At 39.5% G+C, this 14,110-nt stretch overlaps 1 protein-coding gene across 1 annotated transcript in view; it reads left to right on the top strand.

Moving 5' to 3' along the window:
• Positions 1-212: 212 nt before the first annotated feature.
• Positions 213-14,110, top strand: part of TSPAN13 (tetraspanin 13) — a 32,064-nt gene continuing 18,166 nt past the window's right edge. Inside the window, exon 1 of the mRNA XM_047849321.1 lies at positions 213-472. Within this exon, the coding sequence (XP_047705277.1) occupies positions 410-472 (63 nt within the window). The 5' untranslated portion in view covers positions 213-409. The remainder of the gene's footprint in view (positions 473-14,110) is intronic.

A 14,110-nucleotide genomic window follows, 5' to 3' on the forward strand; every position in this document is an offset into this window, starting at 1 on the left:
GCTCCCCAGGAAACGACAGGGAGGCCGCTGTCACACGGTCTGGCCTCGAGCTAGGTCCCCTACGGCCTCCACCCCCTCCCCCTCGGCCCCGGGCCGTCTAGCCTCTCCCGGCTGCCGGCAGGCGGAGCGCATTTATTTGCATATTTCTACCTTTGTTCCCTGCCGGCGGCCAATCAGCGCGCGGGGCGAGGCGGGGGTGCTGGGCGGGGCTCGGGCTCAGGCTCCAGCTGCTGCGGCCGCAGGTTCCAGAGCGGGTTCGAGCCGCGGCGGGCGCGCAGCGCACTGCAGCCGCAGCCCAGGCCTCCCACCCCGGCCTCGGCCAGGCCTCAAAGGCAAGGACAAAGAGGCTGTGCCGGAGGCTCCGCCCGAGCCTCGTTTACCTGCGGTTTCGGCAACCACAGGCTCCAAGATGGTTTGCGGGGGCTTCGCGTGTTCCAAGAACTGCCTGTGCGCTCTCAACCTGCTGTACACAGTGAGTACCCTGAACCGGTTCCTCCCCGCCTGCGGGCTTTGCACCTGCTCGGTTGCTCCTTGGTTCCCCTGCCTGACCAGTGACTCTGACTTCATTCCGCACCCTTTCCCGTCTTCCCACGCTCTGCGCGCCCCTGACCTCACCATCACTCCCCACCGGAGACCAGGAGCCGGCTCTTGTCGCAGTCTCTTCCTTTCCCTCATTGTGAAGCCGCCGTCTTTCTGGCTCACTGGCCGCGTTTCTGCCACATTGCTCTACCCCGCCCCCTCACCCACCGCCTTGTTTTTCTGTCGTTTGACCAGACCTTTCCACTTTCCCATCCCTATCCCTTCTGATACTCGCTCCTGGCTTCCAACCCCGTCTGGGGCGGGTTTGGAGGCGGGAGAGCAGCCTCAGGTTTGGGGACAGTTTTGCAAAAATAGCGTGATCTGAAACTGACAAGGCGGCATATGGATGGTGTGCATCTTGGTTAGCTCTCCGTGCTCTTGTGATTTAAATTGAGGTCACCGAGTAGGTTCACAGGATATCCGCAGCTTCCGAAGTTTGTTTCGTGCTTACATAAAGGGATGTCTTTTTTTTTTTTTTTTTTTTTGTCAGTTTGTTCATACTGGATGCTTTTTCCATGTGGTCTCCCGATTTATTAATATCCTAACTCCATTTTAAGCAAAATCCTCCAGTAAATAAGCAAGCCTCCACCCAAGTCATTCCTTTCTCTGCTAATAAGCTTGGGCCTTTTAGTTTTAATGGTGCAGTCTACCTCTGTGATTTTTGAGGTGCAATTCTGGGCGAATGGAGAATGGGAGAGCAGTTGCCGTTTATTGATTGCCTATCACAGCCCAGGTCTTCATTCATGATTTCATTCCTCATTCTGACAGCCATCTGAGGCAAGGGGCATTGTGTAAATCTTAAACATAAGATAACAGACCAAAAAGGGTTTTAATAAGTTGGCAAGTCAGGAATAGAACCTACGCTGTGAGATCCAGATCTTTCCAAAGGCTTCTCTCCCAGGTGGAAGAAACTTCCTCTTCTGTCATCATCCCTCCATCATAGTCTATCTCCCTTCTATAAATACACCTGCTGGTTTGCAGCACCCACCCTGAAAACAAACCCAGTTCTCCTGTATTAGCAGCAAGCTAGGCCATCTGTGCAAGCTTAGGTTACATCCTAGGAATGGAGAGGCTGCCTTGTGGTCACCAACAGGAGAGAGAGGCTGGATTGGTTTACCATTAATGTTCCTTTGTACATGAACATGCTTGCAAAGCTTTGAAGGCGAGACAGTGGAATCAAGTTTGCTTTTCTGGTTAGTTAGTAGGAATTTAATCAACATGGTCACAGATAGTAGACTCGGGAGAAAAATTGTAAAACACCTGGTGATTCAGCTCCTTGTAATTGGAGAACCATGTCAAGTTTCAGACCAAAATTCACCTTTGTCTTGCTTGAAGCATGCTTATCTTATTGACTGTATATTAAGTAAGTGCTGACCAATTCTCCAGGTATTTTCTTTTCTTAGCATGAATGGCCTGCTATTCAAATTCATCATTTTGTGCCCTGACTTTCGCACTCTCCCCATGATTTGGTCACCTGTTCCCCAGACACTTAGTCTTATAATATCTGCTTACACACAGTAGAAAGTCTACTTTGCATGCTTACTTGGCTGTGGGGTCTATATAAACTAATGTGCAATCTATGTATGTATATCTATATCTATATATCTATACACACATATATATGTATAATATATATTATATATACATGTTAAGAGACAAGTTATTTTTAAGTCTAGTTGTTTTCAAGATATGTCACTTTTGTTGTATTTAGTGTGTATCAGGAAAGCAAGGAGAAAGGTGATCTAAAGGAACATTTTAAGATTTTTATATCTATTCCAACTTATTGGCCTTCAGAATGCATTCTATTGATTTTTAATAGTTATGTAGTAAACCTTAGTTAGAAGTCACAAGGCTATATAATAGTTAGCACCCTATTAAATCCTAGACTTTTTAGATAGAACGGGTATTTCTTAAGATGAATTAGCGTCTACTCTTTATGCATTGTGAACAAGCTTAAGTAAGTTCAGCACTTTAAATTGGAGGTGAATGAGACTTACAAGTTGGACCAGGTCTTAAATAGATGCTGACAATAGCCACTACTATTATTTAGATTCCATATCTTCCTTGGAACATTTTAAGATGAGAAATGTGAAGTAGTTAGGATTGAGGATTGAGGTTGAGGGTGGATTGAGGGTGAAGGATTGAGGGTGAAGACTGAGGAGACATTTCCTTCTAAGGTGGAACTAGGTGGACCTTTCATAGGTTCCAATCCCACCAGGGTAACTACCTCTAAAATAGGCGCAAAGTTGCAGGATGAGTCTGAGATCATTCCTGAAAGTGTTAGTAAGATCAGGATTGCATACGGGAGTGGCAGGTGTAAAGGCCATGGCCTGCTTTTTTGTTGAAGCATTTTCTTGAGGAACTTAGGACTCTACAAGGCCAACTGTCCACATGCTCAAGTGGCCTGCTGGTGAGCCTAAATTGAGAGCAGAATTCATGATCAGACCAGAATGCATGTCACTAAAATAGCTTGGAAGGAACTTCCCCTGAACCTGTCTTGGACTTCTGATCACTAGCCAACGGAACAACAGTTGATTTTTGTTGTTATTTATGGTTGGGTCATTTTAAATCAATAGGATCCCTAGCCTTGAATAAGTTTAAGTTAGTGTAGTGAATATAAACTGTTTATAGATATGGTAGGAAGAGGAGAAGCCAAGTTCTCTTCCCTGCATTTTCATGGTGTTATGAGAAAAAGAAAGGCTTGCTTCAGAACTTCGTATTAAAGTAACTGAACATTTCTTCACTCAGTAAATATTTATTTATTTATTTATTTATAACAGGCACTGTTCTTAGCCTGGGAAGACAGCAGTGAACCAAACTGGGCTTTAAAATTAATGTGCTTTGTGAAACCTCGTTTTTTAAAATGTACTTTTTTTCCGTATGACCTCAGGAGCTTTGTTCAGTGAATAAATTTGCCTCGTGTATATCCCGCTGAGAACATTGAGAGGTAATAAACACATACAAAGGCAAATACCAATTCTGTGAAAACAGGATGTAATTGGGAATCGTGAAGTGGGAAAACTAAATGTGATATAAGGGAGGGACTGACATTAGCTGACGTAAAATTTAGGACTAGGAGACATCTTTGTGGATTAGAAAAGTGGGAAGGGAAGAAGCTGTAACAGAGTCAGGGGAAACATAGAAAGAGTGTGAAACTTTTTCATACTGCTTAGGATATAAATGCAAATGAGAGCTACTTTGGGAAAATGGTCTATTTTATTTTTCATGGTTTATTAGAAAATAATTTTGGTTGGAAATGTTCTGACAAATCATGAAAAACAACTTTTTTTAAATTATAAGGGGCGCCTGGGTGGCTTGGTCAGTTGAGCGTCCAACTCGGCTCAAGTCATGATCTCGGGGTTCTTGACTTTGAGGCCCACTTCCGGCTGGGCTTGCTGCTGACAGTGCAGATCTCGCTTCTGTTCCTCTTTCCCCCTGTCTCTACCCCTCCCCCGCTTATGCACTCAAAAATAAATAGTTTAAAAAAATATATAATTATACTTCTGATTTATGGGGAATTTTCAGAATATGAAATAAATGTTATACTAAAATATGTTAACATTTAGAAGATTTATAATTTATCTCCTTGTGCTTCCTAAACAGAGAAGAAGAGGCTTGAAGGAGTTGTGCTAACTTTCAATATATATATAATATATATAAAATACACATGCACATGTATGAATAGTTTTAATTGAGAATGTAAAGAACATAAATAACTAATCTTAAAATGAGAAATGTCATCTCAGGAGTTTGTTTCTTTTTCCATATTCATTCTTTAAATTCTTTCCAAGTTTGTTTTATTGATTTCTTTTATTTTTTGCAATTTTTTTCCCCTATACCTTTGGTTGCTTTGGGAAAAATCTCCATACAGCATCAAAAATTATACTGATTTACATCCATTCTAAGAGCCTGAATTATAATGATTTACCTCTTTCTCTCTCGGAAATTGGATTGTCTTAAAATAGATAAAACATACCATATTTATAGATAAAAAATATATCTATACAGTCTATAGGGAGAAAAAGAATTGGATTCAGGAAGAGAACGTAAGTCTAAATACCAACTCTACAACTTGCTTGCAATTTATCGTTGGGCAAACAGCTCACTTTATTTGAGCTTCAGTTTTTCCATTTATAAACTGGTGATGATATTTTTCACTCTTCCCAATGAGTTTTTAGGATAAAATGGAAAAATGTGGGCAAACGCTTTGGATGTACTACAGAAAGCCAAAAAAAAAAAAAAAAAAAAAAGTTGTTTCAGCCTCAAGTGGAAAAAGTTTATTTTAAATTTCTGAATTACAAACCTGCGTGTGATGATGAAAATATTTTTAGGCTATTGGGGTTTCTAACACTTAAGGGTAGTTAGTGTTGACTCAAGCAGACTCTATGGAGGCATGAGTTCATGGCCTGAAAATAGTAATGTTAATCTTTCAGTTGTAGGGAAAAAATGATGGAAGCACAGTAGGTGTAAATATGGAATGATTAACCTGTGTATTTTTTTTTTTTTTTTAGTCACTCTGGTCATTAGGGTGCTGGAAAACTATAATTTTGTTCAGTCTTAACTCTAAAATAAATGCCACCAGCACTGCAGCCAAAGAAAAACCTATGTATTGCTGTTACTTTCAAATGATGACACTTGTCATTTTTCAAAATAAGGAGCGTCAGTTTTCAAATTATTCCTGTTTCATATTTTAATGTGTGGTTAGGTGTATGTGATTTTTCCCTGTGTTCCTGTTCACACTGCTGAATGAATTTAAAATGGTTACGTGGTTGCTGAATATTTTCTTGCGTTTTGAATTTAAAAATGATTCACTGTTGACAAAACCTGAGATTTTTCACATGATGCTGTTGTGCTGATATTTATAGTCTGCCTTTGTGCCAAATGCGTTTGTAAAATTTCCCAACTTGCGATTTAAAAATGGTAACCCAAATGTGCTATTTATGCCATTTCTCACTTGAAGTGAGGTTATTGACTTTCGTAAAGTTTAACAACATGAGTCAAGAGGCATTGCAAAAAAAGAAACAATTCATTTTGGGAAAAATTGCATTTCAGCCCAAATTCGAAAAGTGAGATTTGAGTATGTCAGTGGCTTGATTTACACACAGTTTTAAGTGGTTTAAAAATGGGCTATTATCACTTCGAACACATTTGGATTACTGGTGAAGGCAGGTTAGGTTTAGATACTCTTCCTTCACCTGAATTTATCCTCCCAATTATTTTATGGCTGTGAAATGAATGACCCAAACCCATTTGTGATAATAGAGGAAAACTCTTAGTGAAATCAACCCAAATTCTTTAACACGCCATTCGAGATCTTTCCCCACCCACCCCTCCTGTCTGCATCCCTTTACATATTCCAGCCACACAGAATTCCCCACACAAAATGCCCTTTGTTGCCTTTCCATCTTTGCTGATCCTCTGCCCTCAACCTATAGTACCTTGCCCTGTCTTTGTAAAGTTACTCGAATAAAGCCTCATTTCTTTTCAAAGGCGTTGTTTCCTTAAATTTTTCCTTGGGTATCTTAATACTTGAGTGCCACTCCAGACTAATTCAGTCAGATCCAGGAGAGAGGGAAGGCATGTGATTGTTTTTTTAAACCTTTTTAAAACTTCCTGCCTAATTCTAAATTACACTGAAGGCTGAGAGTCAGTAATGTAAGATTTTGTTTTACTCTGTCTTTGCCCTTGACCATACCTACTCTCCATATTGTAGATTGCTTTGTGTTTGCTATTTACCCCAGCTAACTATTAACCGTTTGTTGTTGTTGTTGTTGTTGGCAGAGATCATCGCTTTCCCTTTGTTGGATCCTTCAGTGTGTAGCATTTTCTTTTTTTAAAACACAGAGGCTGGCTATACTCTTCAAATACTTCTTGAATCGAATTGAGAGAATTGGCTGCCCCCTTTTCACCAGGAGTAAAACATACCTAATGAAAACTTCATAAAAATGATAATTTGATCAAAATTAAATCTAGAAGACAGCCAAATATTTTAAAATGTGGAAGTTAGCATTGGGTTACAAAATAATATTAAGTAGGCATTACATTTATATATCCAATGTAGAATCTAATGTGTTTCTTGAAATACTCTTTTTTCCTCTACTGTTGGCCAACCTTTCATATACTACTACTCAGGTTTTCCTGTAACGTTTCCCATGAACAAATCCACTTCCTCTAAAATTGGACTGTAAATCATAGTTGGCTAGGGATTTCACATTACTAGTCTAATATACCGTTAGTCTAATATAAATACAAGATGAAACCAAATAATTTTCTTTCCTTTATTCATTCCAATAATAAATACCAACTGAGGATCAAGAGCAGTGAACAAAACAAACCGAAATGTGCTGCCTTTATTGGTCTTTTATTTATGGGACAAAGTTAGATGATAAATAAGTAAATACATTATATATCTTATGAGAAGGTAGGCAAGTGCTGTGGAGAAAAATGGAGTAAGAGGAATGAAGAGTGGTGAGGCAGTGGATAGGTAGGGGAGGATAAGTACATATTTAATATATGGCCAGGATTAGTCTGCTTGGGAAGACAGCACTGGAGTAAAGATTTGAAAGTGATGAAACACAAATAGGAAATAGGAAGTGATGAAAGTGATGAAAGACAAAGAGGAAAAGTGTTTCAGATGGATAGAACTTTGAAAAAGATCCACTAAGAGGAGTATTCCTGGTTTATGTAAGGGACAGAGACAAGTCCATTGTGACTGGGACAGAATGAGCCAGGTGTGGAGTGGTACAGGATGTGAGTTAGAGAAGGTCTGAGGTGAAGATTGTGAAGGGCCTTGAGAACCCTGGAAGGATGAGAGCTTTTATGCAGAATGAAATGGGCAGCCATTGGTAGCTTTGGGCCTGATTTTCATTTAAAAGATTGTCTGGCTACTGAATTGGGAATAGATGATAGAGGGCAACAATGGAAGCAGTGAGATCATATGTAAGGTTACTGCAGTAATTCAGGCGAGAGGTGTACCAGTATAATATCAATGGAACAACATTATTTTCTGATGGTTTGGAATGAGGTGTGAGAGAAAGAGAGGAGTCATGGATTACTCATGATTTATGGCTTAAGCCACTGTCAAGAGGGATCTTCTATTAATAGGAATGGAAAGACTGTGGGTGGAGAAAGCTTTGGGAGGAAAATAAGGGGTTCAATATTAGATATGATTGGCCAATCAGATACCCAAATGGAGATGTCAGGTAGCAGTTAGACTACCAACAGTGCAGTTCAGGGGAGAAAAGTAGCTGGAAGTTTAAATCCTGGGAGCCATCAACATAGAGAATGGTAGTTAGAGATTATATTGGATGACGTCCACAAGTTAGTGAGGTTAGAGGGAGAATAGCAGTTATCTGTGGATTCATCCAGGGGCACTCCTAATAAGAGTTTCAGGAGCCAGGAAAGAAGCCAGAAAAGGTAAGAGGAAAACCTGGTAGAGGTTGGTGTCCTAGAAACCAAGTGCAAATCTTTTTAAGGAGATAGAATTGAACATCTGTGTCAAATGCTGTTAAGTAAGATGAGGACTAAGACTTGATTCTAGAATTGATCAGTGGAATCATTGGAAAGAGCAATTGCCCTCCTCCTTTTCATATGATCAACTTTGTACCTCTCAGCAGTATGGGCAAGGTCCTAATCACTTTTCCTTTCCTGGGTGCCCAACACAGCCTTGACATATAGTTGACATTTAGTTAATTGAATGAAGGAGTCAGTTCAGGGCTCTTGCTTCCATAACTCTATTTCTTGTCTGTCAGAACTGCTCCAGAGAAGGAAGGGGTAGGATACAGTTGGAACTTGGTTGGCAGCCATGAGCGCCGCCTCAAACTGTGATCCTTGGAACATGCTAAGTCAGGATCCCTTACCTTTGATACCTTCTATATCATTTCTTAGCAGATATTATATAATAAGTATATGTTATTTTGTGCCTGGTAAGTATAAAATCTGCTTGGCACCAGGGAGAACATAAGGAAGAAAAATATGTGACAAATGCACTTCAGGCTTCTTTGTGTCATTTGAAGAATGAAAATGACACAAAGAACTGAGGTCTTGGCTTCAACACTAAATGTCTGGGTATTTATCAATATCTAGATTATTTATAGAATCTTCAGATTTCTATCCAGATGTTTGGCATGGTAGAAACACATGCTTGATCATCCATAGCTGAATTGTTCTTCAGTTTTCCACATTAGGCAGAAGTTCAGAGGGAGAATTGAGCGTTCAAGTGTAATTGCTCATTGTGAATGTTGAAGCATGTACAGGGAAGACAGTCTGGGGCCTTTGCTTTCTTTATATGTCTGGGTGGGGGGTACGTTTTGGTGGTATAGTCCCTCTGAACCTTATTACTGTTTTGAATTTCTTATCCTCTGCTACCATCACAACCTCTCTCCTGTTTCAGTGCTGACAAACCATTTTTAAATAATTTAACTGCAGAATCGAATCCAGTTCTTTTCAAATGTTCTATCTTCCTTTTTCATCCTTAAAGCAGTTCACTTACATAGAATTCAGATGCTAAAAAAATGCAGAAGTAACTAGAAATATTTTGGAAACAATTCACATTTTTTCTTTGCATCTCATTTTGAAATGTGGATATTTGATGAAACAATGAAAATCTTTTTTATAGCTTATATAGAGAAAGGATAATCTGGAACATCATTAAGCTAAATTTCTTTTCTCCCAAATACTGTATTGGTTAGGGACTAAGCATTTGCCTGTCCTTAAAACATAATGAGTGCTATCATGAGCTCTTTCTCATTCAGCAGTGTATTTTAAGTACCTCTTCTGTACCAGGCACTTAGCCAGGTGCTAGGAATATCAGAAAAACATGTGCCTTGCTTGTGTGGCACTTAAAGTTATAGAAGGCTCATTGGAAGAATTGGAAGTATGGCTGGAGGTGGGGAATAGTGGCCAATGAATTACCTCCAGTGGTAATTCAGGCTCTGCACATCCTTGGATTTGTTAGCCTGGGATTTGGACTTTATTCTAAGATTAGAGGCAAAAGATAGCTGGCCTGAGAATGGCCTGATATTGCTGGCTTTAAAAAAGGACCAAAGACCACTGTATTAGCAATAGGTAATAGAAACCCAGCTACTGCTGCTTAAAATAGTAAGCTTTGTTATTTTCATGTAGTAAGATGTCCAGAAGCAGGTAGTCCAGAGCAGGGGCACAATTCAAGGATCTTATCAGGCATCAGTCTTCATTGTTTTCCTGCCCTACCAGCCTTGGCATGTAACTTTCTTCCTTTTCACCAAGTTACATCAGCAACTCCAGGCATTATGATTTGTTCCATTCCAGAACAAGAATGATACTGTAAAATGCTTTTCCTTGGAAAGGTGTGTCTTTTTTTGAGACAATTTTATTGAGGTATTATTTGCATATCATGAGCTGCCCATATGTACAGTATAGAGTTGATAAGTTTTGAAATATACCTGTGAACCCATTGCTACATTCAAGACCTTGAACATATCTATTACCCCTCACAGTTTGCTTATCCTCCTTTGTAATCCCTCTCTCCTGCTGCACAACCCCTGCTCCCCATGTGCAAGCAACCACTCACCTGCTCAGTAGTAAAATTTAGGCCGGAGTTAAATTTGGTAATTCTCAAGAGCGTGTTTGCACAAAGAAGATGCTGTGGACATTTTTCTGGATCATTGATTTACCTTCTTGTTTTGTCCTTAGAGTAAAGAGTTTTTGGGAGGGAGGTGTTTTCAGCTAAAAAGGAAGGGCTCATTTTTTTTAAAAGCCTACATTCAAGGTGAATGATTTAGTCTAGGTAGGGAAAGTGGTCTCAATTGTGAAGGCAAAGTCTCTACAAGTATAGAGGTATGAAAAAACTTATGATAAACATTTGCAAGATGAAGCTTGTATTAACCAGAATTCTTGATGGGTTATAGATGAGCTTTAAAGACTACATTGATGAGAGAGCACAAATTCTTGAAATAATACATAGAATTGGGACATCCAGTAGTTGGATTGTCAAGTATGGCTTGACCAAGGGGATCAGAAAAGGTCAGAACTCTCTTGCTCCTTTTATCTACTTCTCAGCTCAGCTTGCTTACATTCTTTTTGAAGATCTTACCATGTGCCAAGATGGCCACTGGCAGAATCAATTTTAATTGTGCTTGTAACTTACTGTGCCAGAGAAACTCTTTTTTTTTTTTTCTTTCAATATCCCTATTGGTTTATGGACCCATCCCATGGACCAGTAACTGTGGACAGGAGGATGAACAACCATGGTTGATGGGCCTATGTTGTGTGTCTCTGCCACCGGTACTGGTCAGATGGAGCCAGTGAAATACTATGATTAAGAGGTTTACAAGGGGTGGGGCACCTGAGTGTCTCAGTCAGTTAAGTGGCCAACTTCGGCTCAGGTCATGATCTCACTGGTTCATGAGTTAAAGCTCCATGTTGGGCTCTGTGCTGCCAGCTTGGAGCCTGGAGCCTCTTTCAGATTCTTTGTCTCCCTCTCTCTGCTCCTCCCCCACTCATACTCTGTCTCTCTCAAAAATGAACAAACATTAAAAAACATTAAAAAAAAAAAAAGGTTTACAAGGGATGAATGTGCTGCCTTATAAAGGAAACATGTGTCCATTACAGAGGTCATTCTTCTTCTGAGCAGTAATTTGGTTCTTCTATTCCTAATTCTAGAATATTCTAGCAGCTCCCTCATTCGAAAAGCTTAGTGTTTTGTTTTAGTACTTCAACACAAACCTAAGCTAGATTATAAAGAACATTATACACAATGTATTTTTTTCCTTGTTCTGTAATGGCATTGCATGTATCCAGAAGTGTACAAGTACATGTTTATTAGTGTTAAACAATTTTACCTGCTGCAGTGATGTTGAAGATAGACTTTTTACTCTTCCCCTCTACTCTGGGCGATGCACTGTGTGCTTTTGTGTGAAAGTAGGCCTATGTGACAACATTTCTAGGTTGGGTAAAAGGAAAATAGAAAGCACAAAATGAACAAGCTACCATTTGGTGGTTAACTAATAGAAAAATCCTGTGAGTAGAAGACTTCTCTGTTCTTTTATACATGGCTGTGCAGTCAGGTCTCATAAGGAGTAAGCTAAAGAGATACTGTACAAACCCGTAACGATCTGGCTACAAGGCAAGAAGTACATCTTATGCAGTATAATACTGTCTTCAGTATTATATTTGAGTGTTAATAATTACCTAAATATAATGTTAGGCACTGTGATATGGAGAAAAAAATGCACCAAGCAGAAAGCTCTGCTTTGTGTCGTTGGGCGTGTGACTTAGCCGTTCTGATTTATCACCTCTAAGGAAGGGGATATGTCACTGGCCAGGTAGCTTTGTGCCTCACTGTTCTGTGAGTTTGTGCTGTCTTGTGAGCCCTCGTTGAGAATTGCTTTCCCTTCTGCTAGCACCCTCCTGTTGCTTCCTTCCTCACAATCCATCCCTGTGTGAACTACTGGTTCTCCCACCACCTCCTCCTTTTAGGACTTGGTTGGGGAAGTAATGCCAGTTGTAGATACTTTTATAATCTTGCTTTGGTGTGGCTTTTCCATTATAGCTCGTCTAATCTGTCTTCTAGAAGCTCTTTTTATGTGATGTACTTTTCTTTGTTTTAAAGAGAAAACAGGAAGGGTTGGTGCTTCCTGCTCATAAAAACATTGCTATTGCGGAGTTAACGGATCCATAATCTGTTTTTATCAGTACTCTGTCTCCCATGCGAAGGAAACTATTTGTTATAGATCTAAATTTACTTTCTATTACAATTGGTCTCATAAGGAAACTTGTTATTATTGAACAAAGGATTCTTGCAGTTTCTTTGTCTACCAAGTTCTGGTGACAAACTTAGGCTTTTTAATTATACAGTTAGAATTAATTTTATTGGAATCAATAATTTTTAGATCACTAGTTTGGAAGACTTCATCCAGTCCTATTCTCTTCAAAATTACAAACCAACCATAACATATAATTACCACTACTCAGAAATAAATTGTTGCATTACTATCTTTAAAGGGCTTCTTTTCAGTAAGTCAAAGAAATGCTTATAAGCAAGTCTAATTAAAGCCATATCATAAACCTTTGGGTGCTATTTCTAAGTAAAAAAATTGTGTATATTGAGGGCTTTGTGTTACAATGTGTTAGAAACACCAGCCACACAGAACAAAACATTTATATTGTTTTCAATTATTTTATTAAAAAAAAAAAAACAACGGGCGCCTGGGTGGCTCAGTCCGTTGAGTGTCCGACTTTGGCTCAGGTCATGATCTCATGGTCTGTGAGTTGGAGGCCTGCGTCGGGCTCTGTGCTGTCAGCTCGGAGCCTGCTTCGGATTCTGTGTTTCCTTCTCTCTCTGCCCCTCCCCTGCTTGTGCTCTGTCTCTCAAAAATAAATAAATGTAAAAAAATAAATAAATAAAACAAACAAACATATTTTGGGGGTTATCAGAAAATTGACTAGCCCAATTAAGTTTATGTTTGGACAAAGTATAGTCATAACTGCAAAGTTTGTTTTGGATTGGACAGTTAAATCTATGGTCTCTTCCATCTTACAGATGAGGATGTATGTGTGTGTGTCAACATGCCTGTGCTTGAGAGCTGGATACAGGAAGGGGAGATAGTGTGGTGTCATTTTCACACATGAGATCATCCAAGTGTGATAGATCTAGAGTGTTGCTTTCTGTTATAAACAAGGGAAGATTCAACAAATTATTGGCTACTGCTTTCAAGTATATACCACCATTGTTTTCAAGCCTTCCTTTTTCCTAAACGGAAGCAAATTACAGGATAGAATGTGGACAGTACTTGCAGGTGCACAGATGAAAATTAATGTGGAATATTTGAGAAATGAATGAGAATATCTTGATTTATGTGGCTGTGTTTGAGGAATAGTGGGAACAAAGGTTTGATGAGGCAAGTTAGAACAATTTACAAAGGAAGGCACAGCAGGAGAATTGAGAATTGGTGCCCTGGTAAGAAAGGGGATGTTAGATTTTCAAGGCTCATTTAAATTAGGAAATATTTCATGTGCACAGAAAATATGGTAGACTCTTGGGAACCCAACAAGCTAATTACACAGATGCCAGTGTTTTGCCACATCTCCCTCTTTTTTAGAAGTTAAGTGTACAGGGGTGCCTGGATGGCTCAGTTGGTTAAGCGTCTGACTTTGGCTCAAGTCATGATCTCTCGGTTTGTGGGTTCGTGCCCTCCTTTGGGCTCTGTGCTGACAGCTCAGAGCCTGGAGACTGCTTAGGATTGTGTGTCTCCTTTCTCTGCCCCTCCCCCACTCTCACTCTGTGTCTCTCTAAAAAAATAAACATCAAAAAAATAAAAAATAAATAAAGAAATTCGGTGTTACAATACAGGTAAAGGATCACTCCATTCCCTTTCCCATTTTTCCCCTCTTGAAAGTAGTCACTATTTTAAAATCAACATCTGTCATTTCCATCCATGTTTATATACTTACGACAATTTTAACTATTAACCACAAAGAACATACGGTGGCTTTTTAGGTGTTTGAAAATTGATGAAGTGGTATGTCTTATCAGTATTTATGTAATGTGTTT

The sequence above is a fragment of the Prionailurus viverrinus genome, chromosome A2 (assembly GCF_022837055.1).
Source record: "Prionailurus viverrinus isolate Anna chromosome A2, UM_Priviv_1.0, whole genome shotgun sequence".
NCBI classification, from domain to species: Eukaryota; Metazoa; Chordata; class Mammalia; order Carnivora; family Felidae; genus Prionailurus; species Prionailurus viverrinus.